Raw genomic sequence first — 23,589 nt, forward strand, 5'->3', positions numbered from 1 at the left:
GGTCTGACCTTCCAGAGACATGGCAACCAGCGCTGTCCCCAGTGACAACCTCCCCACGTACAAGCTGGTGGTGGTGGGCGACGGGGGTGTGGGCAAGAGCGCCCTCACCATTCAGTTTTTCCAGAAGATCTTTGTGCCTGACTACGACCCCACCATTGAGGACTCTTACCTGAAACATACAGAGATTGACAATCAGTGGGCCATCTTGGATGGTGAGTTGCATGGGGGTGGGATGTGAGATGGGACTGGTGGGGGACCTGGTGGCAGGCTTCATGAGAGCAGGGTGGAGATGGTTTTCTTCGTGCTGTTGTTGGTACAGGGTCATACATGGTTTCTAAACAGAGAAGGCTGCTTTTCCAGCTGTTGTTAGATGCCATCCAGTCAGCTCTGATTTAATAACCCTGTACACAACAGATTAAAAGTCTGCCCTATCCTAGACTGTACTCACACTTTCTGCTGTGTCTGCATCTACCATTGCTGTTCCTGAAAGCCTCCTTAGAGAGCTTGAAAACTTTATGGAAACCAACATGTGTATTCAACAAAGAGGCAAAGCTAGAATGGTGTCAACTCAGTGAGGTCATGTTTGTTTTCTCTCACTGATCAGAAACTAATTAACTGGTACAGATGTCTCTAGCTAATAAAAAGGAGGGAAACACATTCTTTCTTAATAAACATAGTTTATTTGGCAGTTGTCCTGTGGAGGGAAACATCTTTCATCTAACATTGTTTCTAGGTTAGACTGGATTGCGTGGTGGTGGTTGTTAAGTGGTGTCCAGTTGGAAACGATTCATGAACTGGTCCTCCAGTGGGTTTTCAGCAGATGTAAAACACATAGGAGAAGATGACCTATCTTTCTTCCATGGAGTAGCTCATGGATCCGAACTACCTGCATTTTGGTAGACAGCACAGCTCCTTACCGATTAAGTCACCAGAGTCTCTGGTCTAGATTGTTGTTGTTATTGTTAACCGTCAGAACCAACTTAAGCTAACACTCTAGTGGGGTTTTGGCAGCAGTAAATAGCACGAGAGGAGATTGTCCATCTTTCTTTCCTGGAGCTACTAGTGGATTTGAACCGTGAACCATCAGGATTGCAGCTCAGATTCTTACCTCTAGGCCACAAGAGCTTCCTAGATTAGCAGTTCTCAGAATGCAAAAACCTTCCCAGCAGCATCCATGTCACCAGGGAACTTAGAAATGGGAATTAAGAAGTCTTTGTTGATTCAGAAATTAAGAGATGTGTGAGAATCAGCAAGTTTTGTGTTCATAAGCCCTACAGAGGATAGTGAAATTGCAGAACCAATGACTTCAGAGTATTGTGTGACTCTAGATACTTATTGATTAGTTTATTCTTCCTGAGACTCTCTCTTAAAAAAGGACGCATTAATCATAGCGTATCAATTTAGGAAACCACCAGAGTGCACGTCTATTACCAGGTATGTGACTTGTGAATTCCCTTGTGAATGCTTTTTTCCTGACTTGTTGGTTTTTTGTTTTGTTTTAAAATATTTTCTAACAGACATTTAAGCTTTTTGTGAAATTTGATTCATCACTTTGCTCTTTCATGGATCCTGCTTTTGATGTGATCCTTCAGAACTCTGTTTAACCTGAGACCACGAAGGTTTTCTTCTAGTTCAATGGTTTTAGATTGGCCATCTTAAAATCAGAGTTCTATTTTTGTGTATGATGTGAAGTATGGAACAAAGTTCTTTAGATGGACTACGTTTTTGTTATGTGCCATCAAGTGAGAACTGACTCACAGCTGACCCTCCTGTGGGTTTTCAGAAGCTGTAAGGATCGCTTGCCTTTCTTCAACAGAGCAACTGGTGGATTCAAACTTTGTGCCTTCGGGTTGGTAATCCAACTCCTTATCCACTAGGCCACCAGAGCTCCCTTTTAGATGGATAGATAAAGGTAGATAAAAGACTGGTGAAAATTGTCCATTAAGTAGAAATCTATTCATAGACACTGTGTGTTCTATTCCATTTATCTGTGTGTCTGGCTTTCACTGGTACTACACTGTTTTAGTAACTGCAGCTTTATAGATAGTCTTGAAATCGGATGATGTTATGTTTCCAACTTTGTTCCTTTCCCAAGCTAGGTGCTTTGTAGGGAGCTCTGGTGGCCTAGTGGTAAGAAGCTGTGCTGCAATCCTGAAGGCATGTGGTTTGAATCCACCAGCTACTCTGGGAGAGATGGATGGGCAGTTTCCTCTCATGCAATTAAGTGCCTCTGAAAACCCGTGGGAGGGTCAGCTATGGGTCAGTTCTGACTCGATGGGACACAACAATAGGTCTCTTGTATTGCCATGCAAATTTTAGAGTCAGCTTGTCAATGTCTGGGGAAAAAAAAAACAAAACCCAAACACTCATTGGGATTTTAATTGAGCTTATGTTGAATTTGTAGACCAATTTAGGGAAATTGATATTGTAACCCTGTTGAGCCTTCCAATTTATGAACATAGCACTGGCCTGTGTATGTAAGTCTTTAATTTCTCTCAGTCATAGTTTTGTAGTTTTGATGCGAAAGACCTTCCATCCACCTTTATTTTTTTCCGATTTTATTTATCTTCTCGTTGTTGAGAATATTGAGAATATTTGCAGTACAGCAGACGCTATTTCAACCGTGTCTCCGTGCACAATATTGTGATACTGAGTGCATTTTCCAAGTTGCACAAACATTCTGACCCTTTTTCCTAAACTGCTCCTCCTTCGTTAACTCACTGGCCCCTGGAGGTCCTGTCTGGTCTTTGAGTTGCTGTTGTAAATTTGATCTCATACAGCTGGTTCTTGAAAGGTGAGAATGCACAAGGTCCACACGTCTTGACTCACTCACTGGAATCGAATCAGCTCCACCCAGTGTGACCCTCCAAGCAAGTCTCTGAGGCCGTAAATTGTAATGGGAGGAGACCGCCCGCCCATCTTTGTCCCTCAGAGCTGCTGGTGGATTTGAACCACTGGAGACATGGAGACTTGGGTTAGCAGTATGACTTGCTACGGATGACACCTTCAGAGCCCCCCCGCCCAGATTTTTATCGACATTCATGCCATCTTCTAATAAAGACAATTTTACCTCTTTCTTTGTGGTTTTATTTCCTTTTCTTGTTTTACTTCCCTGGCTATAATCTCCAGTTGTTGTTGTTAAGAGCCGTTGAGTCATAGGTGATTCATAGTGACCCTATGAACAACAGTTCTCAACACTTGTGTGACTTTCATCCTTTCTTCGGGTTCATAGGGTTTCCGGAGGCAAGCTATTTATGGAAGTGGATGCCACTCCTCCTTTCAAGCTTCTTTCAACTGGGGAGCGCCACCAAACACTGTCCACCATGGGTAACCATTAATGCATTTGACACATCAGTGTCACAGTGTTCAGCTTCACAGCGACCACAAGTTACCTCTGTATGGCAAGTGGACACACCAGGGCTATACGACCTAGACAGAACAATGTTTGAACGAAAACAATGAAAAACAGGCCTGAGGGCCATGGATTAAAAGTCACCCACCTTTGGCTTGGTAGCATCACCTTTGGTCCACTAGGCCAACTGTTCTCTCTCAGTGTTGATGTTATTGATAATCTCCAATACATTATTGAATAAGAATAATTAGAGCAGATATTCTGGCCTTTTCTGGGCATAGGGAGGAAGCATTCATCCTCATACCATCAATGTAGATGTGGCTGTTAACGAGATGATTCCGACTCCTGGTGACCCCATATGTACAGAGGAGAACTGCTTCGTAGGTTCCCAAAGCTATGATTTTTCTGGAAACAGGTCACCAGGCCTGCCTTCAAGGGCGTCTCTGGGTGGATTTGAAAGGCATGTCATCACTACAAGTTGAGTGCTCCTTGGAAGCAAAGATGGTGAAGCTTCGTCTCTCATACTTTGGGCATGTGGCTAGGGGAGGCTGTTACTTGGAAAGGGATGTCATGCTTGGAAAGGTGGAGGGTCAGCAACAGAGCGGAAGTCCCTTGGTGAGATGGATTGACACAGCAACTGCAGCAAAGGTGTCAAGTGTGTCAGATGATGAGGGTAGCCCAGAATAGGACAGGATTCAGGTCTGTCGTTCATAGGGTCACTATGAGTCTGTCTTGACCTCAGTGGCACTTAACAACAGCAACAAATCAGGTGCTAATAGTCAAGCATCCAACTGCTTGTGCCACTTCTAACTAGAGCTGATTAGTAGATGTCCTTTACCATCTACTAGGGAGTGCTGGTGGCCTAGTGGCAAGAAGCTGCATTGCAATCCCTAAGGCACGTGGTTCAAGGCCACCAGCTGCTCCACAGGAGTGGGATAGATAATCTCCTCTTATGTAATTAACTGCCTCTGAAAACGTCCCAGACGACCAGCTTGGTTGGTTCCAACAGCAATGGTACACAACAGCAAAAACCAACTACTAGTTGTTATTCTGTAGTGGCATGTTGGAACCAACCCATAGCTGACCCTCTGGTGGGTTTTCAGAGACAGTTAGTCAAATGGGAGGAGACTGCCCATCCTTCTCGGGTGGAGCAGCTGGTGGATTTGAACTGCCTGCCTTCAGGATTGCAGTGAACTTTCTTAACCACTAGACCATCAGAGCTCCTAACTATTATCTGATGCCTTTTATTGTAGCTTATTAGTAGATGCCCTTGATTAGTTGCTGCAGATCAACAAATACAACCTTCAATAAGGATTGCATCTTAACATCAAGAAAACAAAAATTCTTACCACTGGACCAATAGGCAACATCATGCTAGATGGAGAAATAATTGAATTTGTCAGTGATTTTGTCTTAGTTGAATTCACAATCAGTACTGCAGCCTTCAATACAGATTGAAGCTCACCGTCAAGAAAACAAAGATTCTCACCACTGGGCTGATTGGCAGCATCAGTATGGATGGAGAAGAGATTGAGATAGTTAACAGTTTTAGTTTACTTGGCTCTACAGTCAACACTCTTGGTAACAGCAGCCAGAAAATCAAGAGAAGAATTGCATTGGGAAAGTCAGCTGTGAGGGACCTCTCAAGAGTACTGAAGAGCAACGACGTCAGGCTGGAGACTAAGGTGCGCCTGATCCAGGCTATAGTTGTCTCAATTACATGCTATGCATCAGAGAGTTGGACAGTGAATAGGGATGATAGAAAGAGAATTGATGCCTTTGAGCTGTGATGCTGGAGAAGAGTGTTGAATATACCATGGACTGCTAGGAGAACAAACAGGTTTGTCTGGAGAGGGTGAAGCCAGAATGCTCCTTGGAGTCAAGGATTCTGAAGCTTCGTCTGACATATTTTGAGCATGTTGCAAGGAGGGACTGGTCCTTGGAGAGGGACATCATGTTTGGGAGAGTGGAGGGACAGCGCAGGAGAGAAGGACCCTTGATGAGATGGACTGATTCTGTGATTGGAGTGGTGGGAACGAGTGTGTTTGAGACAGCGAGGTTGGCACAGGATAGAATGGTGTTTCGGGCTCTTGTACATAGGGTCGCTATGAGTCGCAAGTAACTCAATGGCATATAACAACCACCACCACCACCACCACCTTTGGTACCAGCAATCAGGAAATCAGGAGACTTAACTAAACTGGGAAAGTGTAGTCATAGTCCTCCAAATTATTGGGGAGCAGTGATGTCAGTTTGAGGAGGAAGATGTGTCTGATTCAGGTCATGGCCTTTTCAATCACTCGCTGTGCATCTAAGAGTTGGACAATGAATAAGGATGACAGAAGAATTGGAACTGTGGTGTTGGAGTATTTACTATCCCGTGGACTGCCAACAGAACAAACAGATATGCCTTGGAGAAAGTATAGCCAGAGTGCCCCTTGGAGGCAAGGATGATAAAGCTGCCTCTTACATACTTTGGAAGGAGAGATGTATATACATACATGTTTACATACATACTCCCCTAGAAACATACATGTTTCTAGGAGAGGCTATTCCTTGGAGAGGGACATCATGCTTGGGAACGTGGAGGGTCGACGAAAGAGGGGAAGACCCTCAGTCAGGTTGATTAGCCCAGTGCCTGCTGCAATGGACTCTAGTGTGTCAGAAATTTGGAGGCTAGGGTGGGGTTCAGATCTGTTTTTTGGTTTGGTTTTGGTTTTGTGGGTTTTTTTCCAGATCTCTTTTTTCACAAACTCGCTATGGGTCATACGTGACTCAACAGCACCTAACAACAACAACAACCAGGTTAAGAAGGTTCTCTTCTATTCTCTGGGCATCCAGAGCCTGGCCTTCCTACTTCTCTGCAGAGACTACTACCTTTGGAAGTACTGAGCCTGGTGATATCTTAGGTTTTCCTGAGTAATGGTGGACTCTGTCTGCTCTGAACTCTGTAGTTTTTAAAGCTCCACGCAAACTCCCTAGAGCAATAAATGACTGTGTGATACTGGTGGTGACAGTAATGACTTTTACTGGGCAGTTCAGTGTGGCTGGCCCTTTGCTAAGCGCTTTTCAAACACCCAGTCTGTACCAGCCCTATTGTGCTCAGCTACTGTTGTTATTCCTATTTTGTAGTCAAAGAATAGGAAGCTCAGAACCATTCACACAGCTATCAGTGCTTTGAACTCTCCTTTGTCCTCTGTACTTAGGCTGTGTAGAAAAATCCTCTCTGTGTGACACAGCCAATGAGTTGATCCCTGTGCCTCTGGGAAGGGGACGTGGCCTGGACTGTCTGAGTTAGCAAGCAAACACTCACCTGCCTTATTTTTCTTTCACTCATTGTCCTACAAAAGGCCAAATTCCCCAGCTCCAGTGTGTACCGTGCCTCAGCTCACACATAGTCTTTTTTGCGGTTTCTACCGTAAGAATTCTCACAGGCTCCCCACTTAACTTAGAAGCCCTCTGTTTGTTTTCTTTCAAGGGACCACATTGCTTTTGTTCCCAAATCTCTCAAGACAGGTAAGCAATCTCAGGGCCGCCAATCCAATTCTTCAGCATCCGTGGGACCCAAGGCTTCTGAGCTGGCCTGCTCAGAGTCCTTCTGCACAGAGATCCAGGCCCTTTTGTACTTTCCACTGACATGGACCCATCTCAGGAAGCATCTCTTACGCTCTCTGACCACCGTCTCTTGCCTGTGGGTTTGCATGGGCTTCTTGGTCCTGTCTTCCTGTCTCTGATTTTCTCTTCTCCTGCTGTGTGACTCCAAGGTCCCCTGGATCACAAAGCCCTGAGTCTGGGGCCAAATCCTGTTCTGGGCGGGAAGTTCCTACACTCTATGATTTCAGTCCTCCCCAGCCCTCACTGTATATCAGAGGGTAAACTGAACTAAAGATGAAGTGGATAGGGCCTTGCCTCGGCTCAATACCAACTAGAAGTCGAGCCAGGCCCAGAGTCTTCTGACTCTGCCAGGCCCACGCCTATCCTATTGTCATGCTGTGTCCACCTTGGCCCTAGGCTTGTGCTTCTGGGGTATGATGTTGACTAAATGTTCGGCCAACTTAAAATGTAGTCAGGTGTTTGAGGCCTTCCCAGCCACAGGCCTCCCAGTCCTGCTGTCTGGAACCTTTATTCCTGGAGCAGAGATCAGCACAGAGCCCCCAGTCCCTAGATCCCTCTCCCAACTCGGGGATCTTGGGTGCAGCTCTTCAGCCTATTACCCCCACCGCCTTCTTCCCAGACCTTCTTGGTCTTGGCAAAAGCGCCCTGGCTCTTCTGAACTCTCAGAAGCTGGGACTTTTCCACCCTGGCCCCTGCCCAGACCTCAGACACAAGTGCTGTTGTCTCCTGAGGGGTTCTGGACCCCTTGCGTTTGAATCCACATTCTTTCTGGGTCGGGAGAGGGGGGAGGAGAATGTAGGATGAGAAGTGAATTGATTGACAGTTGTATTGTTGTTGTTTTTCTCTCTCCATCAAGGACTTCCACCTGCTGGACTCCTGGGTCCCACAGCCCTTAGGCCAGCTCCACAGTGGGCACTCCTGCCAGGTCCTGAACTCAGAATGGGTGCAGGCCCCAGCTGGACTGCCCACCCACCCAGCCTCCTCTTCCCTGGAGGCAGTGAGGTGGAAGGAACTTCCCTCTTTTCCCCTTTATGAGGGGACATGGCCGCTGGCCTGAGAGGATGAAATGCGCCCGCAGGCCTTTTGTCTGTCCTTTCCTTCACACAGGCGCCACCCGCCGAGCTTGACTGCTTCTGGTCACTTGGCACGCGCTGTGCCCCCAGGTGCCCTTGGCTACAGAAGAGAGTCTTTCCTGACACTGAGGCCAGGACTGGCCCCCCACAACCCCCCTTGGAGCGGCAGCTACGGAGCAGACATTGCTTGCTGGATGGGGAATTATGGGGATTCTGCTAAATTGGAATTAGTGTCTTCTTCCAGAAGAACAGACCACTGCTCAGCCTGTACGCACCAGGCTTGCTATCCTAGCTGAGAAATTAGTGAAACGACTTGTGTGGTGGTGGTGGTGGTGTTATGTGCTGTCAAGCTGCTTGCAATTCATAGCGACTTTGTGCACAAAGCTCTGGACTCTATCTTGAGCTGATTTCGTTGTCTCTGACACATCTGCCTCCATTACCCCAGTCACTGAGTCAAGCCATCTCCTCGAGGGTCTTCTCTCTTCTGGTGTCCCTCCACCCTTCTAAGCATGATGTCCCTCTCCAGGGACTGGTTCCTCCTTGCAAAATGCCCAAAATAGGTCAGATGGAGCTTCAAAATTCTTGCCTCCCAGAAACAGCCCGGTTTCACCCTCTCCAGGATAAACCTGTTTGTTCTCTTAACAAGCAGTTCCATAACTCTTCTCCAGCACCACAACTCAAAGGCATTGATTCTTGTTCTATCATCCTTAGTTGTTGTCCAGCTGTCAGACACATAGCAAGTAATTGTGAAGACCATGGCCTTGATCAGGCACACCTTAGTCTCTTGAGTGACATTGTTGCTCTTTAGTACTTTGGAGAGGTCCCTGACAGCAGATTTTTTTCCCAGTGCAATTCATCTTTTGATTTCCTGGCTGCTGGTACCAAGAGTGTTGATGGTAGAGCCGAGCAAGTTGAAGGTGTTAACAGTCTCTTGTGTATCATTGGAAAGTTGCTGCTGTCTTGTGTCCCAGGGGACCCAGGGGCCTCCAGCACTTGGTCCAGAGCCCTTCTGGTTAATCAGGCCCCTGCAGGGAACAGAAACTCAAAGGAGGTGAAGGTCTTAGCTCAAGATCAGACACCGATGTACCAGGCTCACACATCTGACTCACAGATCAAGTTGTTTCAGTCTCCCTTCTCTCCGACTCCAAAGCCAGGGATCCTAATCCTGCTCTGTGTTTATCTTATGCCTTTGCCGGTCAGTCAGCTCTGCAAGGCTCAGACCTGGTGACACAGGTGTGCGAGCAGCCCAGATCTGCCCTCCCGCTCCCCCCAAAACACAGCACAACCTGGGTGCATTCCAAGTCTGTCCACAGGCCCAAACCCAGGGTATTTCTTGTCTTGCTCTCATACACCTTGTACTTCATTTTGGCTTTCGCTCTTATTTCGGGACTTTCTGTTGGTTGTGGCTCGGATTGATGTGACCAGTTTGGGCTCCATACTTGTCCAGTGCACTCTCTCCTGATCTCCGCACTCCTGGTACCAGTGATGTTGATTGTGGATTCAAGTAAGTGAAGTTACTGACAGTTTCAGTCTCCTCTCCATCTGTCAAGATCTTGCTGATTGGTCCAGGGGTGAAAATTTTTGTCTCCTCGATGTTGAAATGTGATTCATTGTGAAAGCTATAGTCTTTGATCTTCTGCAGCAAGCGCTTCCAGTCCTCCGCACGTTCAACAAGCACGGTTGAGTCATTGCGTAACACAGGGGGAAAGGTACCTCGTGGGGACCTGGTCTTCTCAGTGTCACTGCAAAAGAAAGACCTGGAAATCTACTTCTGTAAAAATTAAAACCAAAAAACACTAGTCTGTAATACATGAAGTCACCATTAATTGACGTGACAACATGTTTGGGATTTTTTTTTTTTTTGCTTAGTGTCCTGGTAAACCTTGGTAGATGTTACTGTTGCTATGGTTACCCTAATAAGATTTACACTTTAACTTATTTTTTCTTTTTTGTTGTTCTTTTTATTATTATTAATTTTAATGAAAATTTACAGAGACTTTGGATTTCAGTTCACTCATTGTTACACTTTTCTCCCTGCCCACCCCTCCCCACAGTTCGCTCTTCTCTTTGAAAAGTAAAAGAAAAATTCTTTCATTGTTATACAGTCCCTCCCCCCCAGGTCCACTCCACTATGCAGCCTTTGTTCTAGACTCCTGTCATGACAAAAATACCTAATACATATCCCTTTTAAACAGTTCTCTCCCTCGTCTGTTTCAATGCTGTATACATTATTTATCCCATCTTTCTCAGTCTCCTCCCAACCATGATGTCAGTCCACATTTTTACTTATTAAAATGGGTTGGCATCTTCAAGAAGGAATGCACTGAGTGGTGTGTTTGGATGAAGGGCCACTGACTTACCTCCCTGGATTTGAGAAGGTCCAGGGATAAGACTTGAAACCCTGATGTGGAGCCACCATCACCTTTCCCTTCTAGCAATATGCAGATGGTCCCTGAATCCTGTGTACCTGGGTGTGTACACAAATTCATTCTAGAAATAACTCCGAGTCCCTGCTATGGGCCTGTCTCTCTTTTGAGCCCTAAGATGCAAGCAATTGGCAAAGCGATGATTCTGCTGTCATGGCAGTTGTCTTCCAGTGAGGGGGACAAGCCATCAGGAAGTGTGTCTTGTGCCAGGTGGTGCTGAATGCCATGAAGAAGGGAAGGAAGAGGAAATCGATAGCAAGGAAGGAGGTGCTGTCTGTGAGTCGGACACAGAAGGCCTCTCTGCTGAGGTGATGTTGGAGCCGAAGGAGAAAGCTGTGTCTTTATCTAGAGAACATCAGGGGATGGAGACAGTAAGTGCAAAGGCCCCGGAACAAGTGTGTGTCCAGCCTGTTGGTAGCTAGGCGCAGAACAGAGCACAAGACAGGGAAGCTAGCCCTGGCTGGGAGTTATGACTGGGAGTTATTGATCTCATAGGGTCTTACAGGGAAATAAAAAGCCATCAGAAGGTTTTGAGCCAGTGGGTACGCCAACTACAATGTGGAGAAGAACAGGCCAGAGAGGAGCCAGTGCAGAAACTGGGAGACCACTTATGAGGCTCTTGAGGGTGAAGCAGGACGTAATTGGAGACTGTGGAAAGAAGGAGTTAAATGTTGAATGGATTTTGAAGGAAAGGACAGCAAGATTTATTAATGGGTTCTGTGAGTTAGTGTAGAAAGAGAAGTCTCTAACTTTCATCTGCTACGATAGAGTTATGTAGATTAAGCCAAGAAAGACGCTGAACAGCACATTTTGGGAGGTAATCGAGACTTTAATGTTGGACGTTTGACATCCGAAATGCTTTCCCCACGTACATACAAGTCAAACTGGTGGCAGGCAGTCTGAGTCTGGAGTTAGAAGAGAGGCATGAGTTGGAGACGGACACTTGGGAGGTGACGACATGGAAGTGACAGTGATGTATAAAACTCTGAGCTGAGAGAGCACCCAGGAAGGGGGTGTGGTTGGAGAAGTCCCAGTGGGTGAGCCTGGAGGCCCGTGGATGTTTAGAGGCTGGGAGAATGAGAAGATGGAGCAAGAGCAGTTACTGACGTGAATGAAGAATCGAGAATAAGGTGGTTATGAGATATCATCTCACCCCAGTAAGAACAGCAGAATTTAACAGAACAGCAAACAACAAGTGCTGGCGAGGTTGTGGAGAAACTGGAACCCTTATTCACTGTTGGTGGAAGTGTAAAACGGTGCAACCACTGTGGAAGGTGGTATGGCGCTTTCTCAAAAAGTTGCGAATAGAGATACCATTTGACCCAGCAATTCCAATACTGGGAATATACCCTAAAGAGACCATAACTGACATCCAAGCAGATATATGCACATCCATGTTAATCGTGGCTTTGTTCTCAATAGCAAGGAGTTGGAAACAACCTAAGTGCCCATCAACAAACAAATGGATAGAGAAGCTGTGGTATATTCACACAATGGAATACTATGCTGCATTGAAAAACAAAGAACTCATGCAATATTATTCAAAATGGGTGACCCTGGAGGACATTATGCTGAGTGAAGTATCTCAGTCACAAAAGGACAAATACTGCATGGTGCCACTTTTGTAAAACAGGACTGACATCAGGGTTGGGGGAAGACTGAGAAGGATGGGTTCAATAATGTATACTGCATTGAAACAGATGAGGGAGAAAACTGTTTAAGAGGGAAAATTATTAGGTATTTTTGTTATGACAGGAGTCCAGAGTGAAGGCTGTATAGTGGAGTGGACCTGGGGGGGGGAGGGTTTGTAAAACTATGAAAGAATTTGTCTTTTACTTTTCCAAGAGGGTAGTGTACTAGGGGGGAGGGTTGGCAGGGAGAAAAATGCAACAATGAATGAATGGAAATCCAAGGTCTCTGTAAATTTTTACTGAAATTAATAATAAATTAAAAAAAAAGAGTAAGGTGGCATTCGAAGACCACATAAAGAAGGGACTTCATAAAAGGAGGGAGCCATCGATTGCAGCCAGTGCCAGCACATGCCCGCATGGGATGAGGACCGAGACTGGATTTGGGAGCGTGGCGGTCATTACAACTTGAGAAGATCCGTTTTGGTGGGGTGGTCAGATCTGGCAATGAAAGTCAGCTGGTCCTGGGTTTGAGACAGAGGAGAAGAAAAGATGTCAGAGTAGCTGCGAATACACAAGTCAAGGCCCGTTGCTGTTAGAAAGAGGACCAGAGAAATGAGCCTTCCCTGGGAGGGGCACGAGGTCAAGGGGATAATTTTATTTTGTGATAACACATTTACAAACTGGTTGAAACAAATGAACAGAGAGAAGTGGGTGCTGCAGGAGGGAGGGAATCGCCACCGTGTTTCTGAGTTGCCTGAGGGATGGTCCGAGGCGGGGGGGGCGGGACCGTCCACAGCAGGAAGAAGGAAGGTCCCGCATGTGCTTCAGAGAAAGGGAAAAGGGACCGGTTCTTTTCTTATAGAAGCTTTTATCAAGATAGATGGCACATATTATTATGTTTTCTTTGTTGTTGCTGTGTACCATCGAGTTACTGCGACTCACAGCGACCCTGTGCAGAACAGCTCTGAAGCCTGCCCTATCCTGAGTCCGTCTCACCGTCTCTGACACACCTAACCCCATAACCCCAGTCTCTGTGTCAGTACATCTCATTCAGGGTCTTCCTCTCCTCTACTGTTCTCCCACCTTTCCAAGCATCATGTTCTTCTCCAAAGACTTGTCCCTCCCGACAAACATGTCCAGAGTATGTGAGACAGAGCTTCAAAAGCCTTGCCTCGGTGAGCTCTGGTGGCCTAGTGGCAAAAAGGTGTACTGCAATCCCAGAGGTGCATGGTTCAAATCCACCAGATGCTCTGCTGGAGAAGGAGGAACAATCTCCTCCTGTACCAGTCAGATCTGATTTGACGGTACGCACACAAAATTTAAAAAAAAAAAAAGCCTCGCCTCCAGGGAGCAGCTTGGTTTCACTCTCTCTAGGACAGACCTGTTTGTCTTCTTGACGGTCCAAGGAAGTGTTCAGGGCCACGCATCTCAAAGGCATTGATTCGTCTTCTGTCTTTTTTTAGTCATTGTCCAGCTCTCTGATGCACAGCAAGTAATTTTGTGAAGAAAAGCCCATACCCGTGAGCACTTAACCCCCATATCCTCCTGTCCCTAGCCTCTGGTCTGTCTCTATGGATTTATTTACTCTGGACATGGCCAGAAAGAGACTTGGTGATACAGCTGCTAAACGAAAGGTCAGTGGCCACTCCAGGGCAGAGAGATGACTCAATCTACATCCATAAAGATTTACAACTTTGGAAACCCTGTGGACAGTTTTACTCTGTATTATAGGGTTGCTCTGAGTTGAAATCAATGCAATGGCAGTGGATTTGATTTGAACATTTTATATGAATGGAACTATATGCTGGTGGCCTTTGGCATTTGACTTCATTTGCTTAGTGTTCAGGACTGACTTGTGTTCCTTGAAAATAAGGGTTTTTTTAAAAAAAAAATCTTCATTTCACCCATAACTCCGTGCACTCGCCCCTCTCTTCCTCTTTCTGCCATCTTTCTGGGCCCCCACGGTGGTGCGCATGAATGTCCTGGCTGACTCAAGAGCCTCAACAATGCCGAGAAGAGAGGCAAGTGCCAGGTTCTTACCGGGCTGTGCTCCAAAGTCACAGTTCGGTTCCTGACCGTGATGACAAAGCATGGCTACACTGGCAAATTTCAACTCAATGATGATCACAGAGCAGGGAAAACTTGTCAACCTCACAGGGGAACTTTTCATGTTACCTATTTATGAAGTGTGGCGTTCTCAGCCCCAGATTTGATGTGCAGCTCAAAGATCTAGAAAAGTGGCACAATCATCTGCTCCCGTCCCGTCAGTTTGGTTTCATTGTACTGACAACCTCAGCTGGCATCGTGGACCATGAGGACGCAAGACGGAAACACACAGAAGGAAAAATCCTGGGATTCTTTTTTTAGGGATGTAATAAACAGTGCAAATAAAAAAATCTTAATTGCCTTGCCCATGGTTATAATGCCATTTGGGAGTGGGTTGCCTTTGTTCGGGTAATGAGGCAGGATCAGTGTAGGATGTGTCTTGCGTCAGTCTCTGTTGAGATAGAAATAGATGAAATTAGGAAGTGAGCAAGCGGAGATGGAGGAAAGTGGCTGCCAAGCCACAGGGAGAGCTCAGAGGGACCGGGAAACAGAAGCTGAAGAGACAAAGACCTGTCCTAGTTGACAGAAAGGCTGATGCTGGAGCTGGCAGCCCCAGTTTGCAGTTCTAGCTTCTTCAAATGTGAGAAAATGAATTTGTTTGTTAAAGCCGTCCACTCCTGGTATTTCTGTTGTGACAGCGCTAGATAATTAAGACACCTTGGCATATTTATAGCCAGAGTTCATTCAGGCTGGAGAATAGAATGTATCAGTAATCTTTTCATCTGTTGATGAATATTTGAGCTGTTTCCTTTTTTACATGTCTTTTCTTTTTTTTTTATTGGAAAAAACATATTGGGGGCACAAGGAAGTGAGGGTTGGGGGCAGAAGGGTGGGGATGGGCAGGGATGCAGTTGCAGAGCTGCACAGTTTGGTTGGTGGGGGGAGTAGGTGAAGGAAATGATGAGGGTCCAGTGGGGACCAGATGCTACAGAGGTATGACAGGCATTTTCCAATGGTAATTAAACCAACTCTCTTATTGATTTGGGAATTGGATGCCGACTCTCTGGCTTCTTCATGCTGAACAGTGGCATAGATGTAAAGGGGGGAAGGTAGGTCGCTTTATCACCTTACTGGTGGTCTTGGGTTAAAGCTGCTTGCCTTCTTGTTCTGTTAGAAGATATTTTCCTGTCATTTGCTCCCCTCTGGACTGCAAAGTGTTTTCCCAGATGGGTCCAGTGGGGATGGCTGGTTGAACCCAGAGGCTCCATCCTCCTTTGCTTCCTTAGCTGTCAGTTGTATTTCCTTTTTGTCATGGGCACTTGTTCAGGGTCAATTCTGGATTAAAACTCAGTGTTAAGGTTACCTATAGGATAGGGAGCAAATCTAGAGAGAACAAACTTGTGAGTTACAGATAGAAGGGCTTTGAGGGTGTTGCTTTCAGGTTTACTGGGGGAGAGGGGCGGAAGAAGGTGGCCTAGATAACATTCTCTGGATACCCTAGGCATTCTTTTTTTTTTTCCTTCCCCACCCAGGGGTCAGATGGCACAATCTGGGGACTGAGGAGCTCACCCTGAGGGCCGCGACGGCTCGCCCCGAGCTGGGGGCCAAGGGCAGTCCACTCCTGGCAGAGGGCCGTGACTTCTTGCCCTGAAGTCTGTGGAAGGCCATAATGGCCCTGCTTTAAGTGGTTCGCTGCTCCCGCAGCTCACCACGCTGTCTCTGCTTCTGCCGCCATCTTGGATCTCCCATTTTGTATAATATTTCATGAGTCCCCTGTTTTTCAGTGCTGCATAGTATTCCATTGTGTGAAAAAAAAATGTGGATATACCACAGCTTCTCTATCCATTCATTTGTTGATGGGCACTTTGGTTGTTTCCAGCTCTTTGCTATTGCAAAAAAAAGCCACAATAAACATAGATGTGTATTGTTTCCACTTTTTATTGTATCTTGTATAGTTGGGGTTTTTTTTGTATCTTGTATAGTTTTGCTATTCAAGCATTAGTTTAATAGTATCTATTTGTGTCCCAGCTCTCAAATCTTTTGGGTTCTATAGGTAGGAGTGAAATTTGTGGGCTATGTGGTAATTATATGTTAAGCTTTTTGAGGAAATACCAGACCCTTGTCCACAGGAGTTGCACACATTGCATATACCCCCCAGCAGCAAATGAGGCCTCTTATTTCTCCAAGGTGAGTTGATTAGCTGTGGAATTTATCTCCTGACCAATCACTGTTTCAGATTCTCAGTTAAAAATGAGGTTCAAAGAGAGAGGAGATGGTGAGAAACCCTCACCAAGGTGTGAGAATCAGCTGACTGAATAGAATGTATTTAGAGTTGTTCCATGCTCTAAAGACCCTTTGGTGAGTCGTGTGTTACATGTTGGGCTGGTATCCAGAAGGCTGCCTCTTCGAATCCACCGTCTGTTCCTTGGAAGGAAGATGGGCAGTCTCCATAAAGACTCACATTCTCCACAAGACTGAATCATCATGGTTGGGATGTGTTGGAATGGATGTGCTGGTTCTTTTTAGTTTTAGAGATCTTGGATGTTGGTGCTCAGGTCTGTAGAGTGAGGCGGGCCAACATGGCCGCTTGCTTTTCTCCTCCTGGCCACCATCACTCGCCCCCTGCAGTGTGGGGCAGGGGAGAGATGTGGGAGTGAGCAGAGAGAGCTTGATGTAACCAGGTGTGGAGCAGGTGAGAATGACTGTGAAGCAGGTGAGAGAGGTTGATGGAATCAGTTGGGAGCAGAGAGCTGCAGACGGGAGCAGGTGAGAACTGCATGGGTGGAGCTGGTAAGAGGGTGTGAAGCAGTTGGGTGTGGAGTAGGTGAGGGCTGCAGGTATGGAACAGGTGAGAACTGTAGGTGTGGAGCAGGTAAGAGTGAATGTGAAGCAGGGGACAGCTGCAGGTGTGAAGTGAGAGAGAGCTGAGTATAACCAGGTGGGAGTGGGGGAGAGGTCGGTTTAACCAGGTGGAGTCGGGGAGGGCTGCAGGTGTGGAGTGGAGGAGCGTTCAGTATAACCAGGTGGGAGTGGGGGAGGGCTCAATATAACCAGCTAGGAGTTGGGGAGGGTTGTACGTGTGGAGCAGAAAAGAGCTCGGCATAACCAGGTGGGAGTGGGAGAGAACTTGGTATAACAGGTAGGAGTTGGGGAGGGTTGTGCATGTAGCGCAGGAGAGAGCTCGGTGTAACCAGTTGAGAACAAGTGCAGGCAACACCCCCTTTATCTGCAGACCTCATTCACTCTGTCGTCACCTCCTCCTTGTAGACCTGCCCCTCTCCACAGGCCTGGGGAAGCTGCTGACTCCCCAAAGACAGGCTGGTGCAGTGAGCAGAAAAGGGTTTGGATCCAGGCACGTATGAATTCAGCTCCTACTTCTGCTTGGAAGCGGCATGAACCTGGGCTCTCTAGCCTCACCTGCCTCAGCAACGTCACCTGTGAAATCCTGGCCTCCAAACTCTCCGCCCCGTTCTGCTTCACTGCCAGGTCTCTCCCTGCAGTATTCCTGAGCTCCTGTCACACAGCTGAGGCCACCTGCTGCGCTGTCCCCTCTTCTCTTCCCTCCCTGGGTCCAGCATAATGAGGAGTGGGGGGCTGTGACTCCTTTAAAAATCTCAGAAAGCTCTGGACGGCAACTACCTTCTCCAGGAAGGATGTGCACACCTACATGTGCCTTGTGGATTCATGGACTTGGACCCATGAACCTTGTGAAAACTCATCCCTCTGCCCCAGCCAGAGTAGTGTGACCTCCAGATGAATCCTTGTGGGGAGGGGGCCAGTCTGTCTTCGCCAATGTTCTTTCCCTAATGTCAGTGGCAGCTGAAGCCACTGCCAGATACTCTCATCACCAGGGAGCCCGCCATCACCTGCCACAGGATCTTAGTGCCCTCAGCTCCAGTGGTTTAGTGGTAAGAAGCTGCTCTGTCAACCTGAAGGCACGCGGTTCGAATCCATCAGCTGCTCTGCAGGAGAAAACTGAGCTATCTCCTCCTGTGAGATTTACTGCCCCTGAAAACTCGCTGGAGGATCAGTTCTGGCTCGACGACGCATGACAACTTTCTTTTTTTTAATTTTATTTATTTTTTTTAATTGTTATTTTTTCTGCGTGTACTGTCAAATCAGATCTGACTGGTACAGGAAGAAATTGTCCCTCCTTCTCCGGCAGAGCATCTGGTGGATTTGAACTGTATACCTCTGGGATTGCAGTACAGCTTCTTGCCACTAGGCCACCAGAGCTCCCCTGATAACTTTCTTTAGAGAGTTTCAAGTGGCTTTCATGCTCTGCCTGGCCCTTTTCTGATCAGTGTGCTCAGCCCTGCTCCACGGAGGAGCACACACTACTGTAGTAAAGCACTTCTTTCTCCACATAGTATTCACACTCAACGTCCTTCTAATGGAATCTGTTTCCACAAAGGGCACAGGCTCGCCCACAGCCTGCTCACTGATTCCTGCCTCTCACTCAGGGTCTGTGGACTCGAGCTATGTGGAATGTTCCAGGCAAAGTTCTTGAAGTGTTTTACCCCAAGCAGTTAATGTGTCTGTAGGTCCTTATTCCAGAACCCTTATTTGCTCTGAAGGACGTGTGCGTGATAAAAGTAGTGACCTCCCCCAGTGCCTGCGGGCACTGTTTCTGGTTGTGAGTGCCTTCCCTCCACCGCATGGGTGTGACTCGTCCCGTCACTCTGTGAGTATCTTTGGAACCCTTGCTGAAACCCAGCTCCTGCCTTGAGGGACCTGACCGTGGCCTGGAGCTAGGCTCAGCCCAGACGTCCAAGCTGAGACCCAGATGAGCCAGAAGGAGGGTAGAGTTCAGAGGCTGGGGCTTCAGAAGGGGAGAGGGCTGTGGCAGTTCCCTCAGGGACCAAGACAGCTAGTGGCAAAGAGGGCGGAGGGCAGTCTGGTCAGAGGTCATGAGCTGAGCAAAGATCTGGAATCAGGACCCCGCCTAACTTGGGAGGGACTGGAGAGCATTATGCTGAGTGAACTAACTCAGTCCTGTAAGGACAAATACTGTACAAGACCATTATTGTAGAGTATGAGGACCCAAGGGGGGGGGCAGAGAAATGAGGATGAGTGGGGGATTGATCATAGGGTTGCACACTTTCATAGGTGGGGTGGGCATTGAAGGAAATGGGAAAGATCTGGTGTGAAAAACAATGTGTATGAACTTTGTAACCTGACAGGTTCTGAGGTGGTCATGTCCACACCCTTGGGTTGAAGGAAAAAAAGGCTGCATGGACTAGGCTTCAGAGAAATCAGAATATTCTCCTCCCCAGTGCGTGACCTTGAACAGTTCTCTCTAACTCGCTGGGCCTCAGTTTCCTCATCTGTAGCAGTGGGTAGTAATAACATTCTTCCAAGGGGGTGGGGTCACACATGCATACGTATCTGAAGCCCCTGGTGTGGTCAGTACACTGTAGATAGGACTGGACAGGACCTTGAACCTCCAGACCCCGAGGCTTGGGTTTGCCTCCCTCTGCCAGCCGCCGGCAGAAGAGGACAGAGGCTGGGCAGTCTGCGGCTGACACCTAGGCTGCCTGGGACCCACACTGTACCAGGCTGTGCCAGGAGCAGTCCCAGAACCTCCTCGTAAATCTGCTCCCAACGCTGTCGGCCCCACCGGCCGCCGGGTGGGAGGTCAGGGACGGACGGATGGGTACATCCAGCACTTGCCCTCTCTGTGTCCAGAATCTGTGGCTCACCTCTGGGACAGTCACCTCCTGCCTTTCTCACTGACTCTCTCACAGTCACACTGGCAGGAAAACTTTCTCCCAGGCTGACTAATGCTTTCTGTCTCCAGAGCCCTCCCACCTTCATGGTAGCAGGCAATGAGAATGTGGGTGGAAGAAGAATGTCACAAAATCCCAGCTGCCTGCTCATCTTCAGTGCCCCCACCCTCAGGAAGTCTTGGGGGCAGAGCTGCAGGGGATGGCGGGACCTCTGACTGTGTGTGGTGTGGGGGTGTGGGGTGCAAGGCCTCTGCTCACACATACTCTCGGGAGAGTTGGACAAGGAGGTGGACCCAGAATACACCAGGCCCAACTTAGCCCCACTTCTGCCTCCATGGCTGCTCCTTCCCCTCAGACTCCAAGCTTGGGATTCCCTGGGCACCCTCAAATCTTCTCTTCCTCTGACCCCCACAGTCATTCTAGCTGTTTCGGGTAGTCAGCATCTCCCTATCCAGTCTCTCCTCTTCCCCCTTAAAGATTCCTGTGTCAGCTCAGATCCTCCCGCCCAAGTCTCTCTAGGGCCTCCCTGCCTATTGTCACCGTCCTCACTGGTTTTCAGTCTCTCCGTCCTCAGATTGCATTTCTCCCCTCCTCAAACCTTCCACAGCCTCCCAGTGCCCATGGGATCCTTGTGGTGTACTTTGGGGTGCAAGCCCCCAGCCCCTGGTTTCCCCTCCTCACCTTTTCCAGCTGTCTCACTCTGGCCACACCAGCCTCCTCGCCCCTCCCTTCTTCCCGGCCTGCATGATGCTTCTCTCTCTGGGAAGCCCTTACTACACCCCTTCCTCCAGATCCGAATTCTATCTTTTCCTTTCCTTCCCCTTCCTTTAAGTCCAGGATTAAATTTCCCATTTTATTGAAAACATTTTCCTGGCCCCTCAGTCTGAAAGGGTCTCCCTTCCCTAGCTTTCCAGTAGAAGGGTATCGCTTGCTATACTTTGTTGTCTTTTTTAAAAATCTTGGTTTGACTTGGAGGGAGTGGGTAGGGAGAAAAATGCAACAGTGAATGACTGGATACCCTAAGTCTCTGTAAACATTCATTAAAATTAATTTTAAAAAATTGTTCTTGAAAATCCCAGAGAATTTCAAACCCAATGCATTGAGTTGATTCCAATCCATCTTCAAAGAACAGAATTATTCTCTGCGGTTTTTGAGATTCTTGGAGTTATATGCAGAAGACATGAGGCTGCACCAATAATAAAAAAAAAATCTTGGTTTGACTAAGCTTTTAAGAACCTTGATAAGGAAATGCATTTTGTTTTCCCTCTACTTTGATATATTGCAAAGGGTTATTGTTGTTGTTGTTGTTGTTGTTGTTGTTGTTATGGAAGGCTGTATGGTGCTTTCTCAAAAAGTTACAAGTAGAAATACTATTTGACCCAGCAATTCCACTACTGGGAATTTACCCTAAAGAAACCATAAGTGCCACCCAAGCAGATATATGCACACACATGTTTATTGTGGCTTTGTTTGCAATTGCAAAGAGCTGGAAACAACCCAAGTGCCCATCAACAAACGAATGGATAGAGAAGTTCTGGTATATTCACACAATGGAATAGTAGGCAGCACTGAAAAACAAGGAACTAATGAAATATTATGCAGAATGGGTGACCCTGGAGGACATTATGCTGAGTGAAATATCTCAGTCACAAAAGGACAAATATTGCATAGGGCCATTGTTGTAAAACAGGACTAACATTGGGGTTGAGGGAAAACAGAAAAGGAGGGGAGGAATGATATATACTGCAATGAAACAGATGAGGGAGAGAACTATTTAAAAGGGACATATGATTGGATATTCTTGTCATTACGAAAGGCCAGAGTGAAGGCTGCATAGTGGAGTGGACTTGGGGGGAGGGACTGCATAACAATGAAAGAGTTTTTCTTTTTCTTTTCAAGAAGAGTGAATCAGAGGGGAGGGGGTGGGCAGGGAGAAAAGTGCAACAATGAATGACTAAAAACCCTAAAAAAAAAAAAAAAAGTAGATACTTCATATGAACCAAGTAGCAAATTTTTCAGCCCTTCCCCCATGCCGAGTACGCAGAAGATATTGATGGATGGAGGCTTTAGCATAACCCAGGGCTCCACAGACACGGGCTTCTGTCCCCCAAGAATGGAGTGGGCCAGCGGCTCATCCTAAACCCATGCACTGTCTCTGTCCAACTTTGCTGTTAGAATTACACTGTTGTTGTCAATCAGGTGAAGTGGAGTTTAACCCAGAAAGGTCAGGGTGGACAGGATTTATGAGAGCTCCCAGAATAAGAAAGACTAGGAAGCAGGACTGGCCGTCTGCTCCTTAAATAATAGGCCTCTGAAAAGCCTATTACCAGGATTAAGCTAAGCTCTTAGATCGAATTGGAATGTTTTTGTATTTTCCACGTTCAGGAACCATTTGTAGATCACAAAATAGCTTAATGGCATTTGTGAGGTGGATGGCATTTCTTTAGTTTTAGGTCAGATCTTTTGGATTTTTTCTTCTTTGGGATCAGGGCAGCCACAGTGCTCCTGTGACATCCTCAGAGACCATGAAGATGCGACCTCGTCTCACACAGTACTTGAGGCTTGTTTCCAGGAGAGGCCAGCCCTTGGACGGGGGCATATTGCTTGGAAAGGTGGAGGCTCAGCGAATGAGAGGAGGCTCTTTAATGAGCTGAACTGCCGCAACGACTGCAGGGATGAGTTTAACTCAAGGTCGTGGAGATTGCGAGACTGGTACATACAGAGTTTTATCTGTTGGATACAGGATCACTGTCAGATGCAAGCAACTTGTGGCTCTGAACAACAACAGAGTAATGTTGTTGTTGTTAAGTACTGTCGAGTCGTAGATGACCCATAGCGACCTTACAAATGAAAGACCTGAGCACTGTTCATAGTTTCCAGGGGCAAGCTATTTTGGAAGTGGATGCCACTCCTGCTTCCAAACTTGTTCTAATCGGGGAGCTCCACCAAACACTGGCCACCATGGGTGACCATTATCACATTTGACACATCAGTGTCACAGTGTTCAGCTTCACAGCCACCACGAGTTACCTCTGTACAGCAAATGGACAGACCAGTGCTATACCACATAGAAGAATGTTTGACAAAATACAATTTAAACCAGACCTGAAGGTTGCAGATTAAAATCACCCACCTTGGGCTTGGTAGCATCACTTTCTGTCTATGAGGCCAATGCAGTTCTCTCTTTGTTATCATTGTTATTGTTGTCAAGTGCCATCAAGTCGTAGACGACTCATAGAGACCCTGTGAACAAAAGACCTGAGCACAGTTCATAGATTTTCTGTATTTCCCTGAGCCGGTTTGGGGCATTAGTGAGTTAAAGAAGTCTTCTAATTTCATTAAAACTTTAAAATACATGGCTATAAAACTGCCCAGTATCAGTTTTGTCAACTTATTAAATACTTATTTGTACCCACAGTCATAAATCTTTCCTCATTAAAAATCTTCTTTTCTCCCACAGTCATAAATCTTTCCTCATTAAAAATCTTCTTTTCTTGGGGCGCTCTGGTAGCCTAGTGGCAAGAAGCTGCACTGCAATCCTAGAGGTACATAGTTCAAATCCACCAGATGCTCTGCTGGAGACAGAGGGGTACCAGTCAGATCTGATTTGATGGTACACGCACAAAAAATAATAAAATTTTTTTTTTAAAAAAAAAGAATCTTCTTTTCTTTCCTCTGATAAGAATCACTAAAGACTTTTTTAATGAGTCTCTTATT

General features: G+C 46.8%; 1 protein-coding gene across 1 annotated transcript in view; it reads left to right on the top strand.

Annotated features, from left to right (window-relative positions):
• Positions 1-23,589, top strand: part of MRAS (muscle RAS oncogene homolog) — a 40,176-nt gene continuing 16,587 nt past the window's right edge. Inside the window, exon 1 of the mRNA XM_006883390.1 lies at positions 1-212. Within this exon, the coding sequence (XP_006883452.1) occupies positions 20-212 (193 nt within the window). The 5' untranslated portion in view covers positions 1-19. The remainder of the gene's footprint in view (positions 213-23,589) is intronic.

The sequence above is a fragment of the Elephantulus edwardii genome, unplaced genomic scaffold (genome assembly GCF_000299155.1).
Source record: "Elephantulus edwardii isolate Elephantulus edwardi_28Jun2011 unplaced genomic scaffold, EleEdw1.0 scaffold00027, whole genome shotgun sequence".
Lineage (NCBI taxonomy): Eukaryota > Metazoa > Chordata > Mammalia > Macroscelidea > Macroscelididae > Elephantulus > Elephantulus edwardii.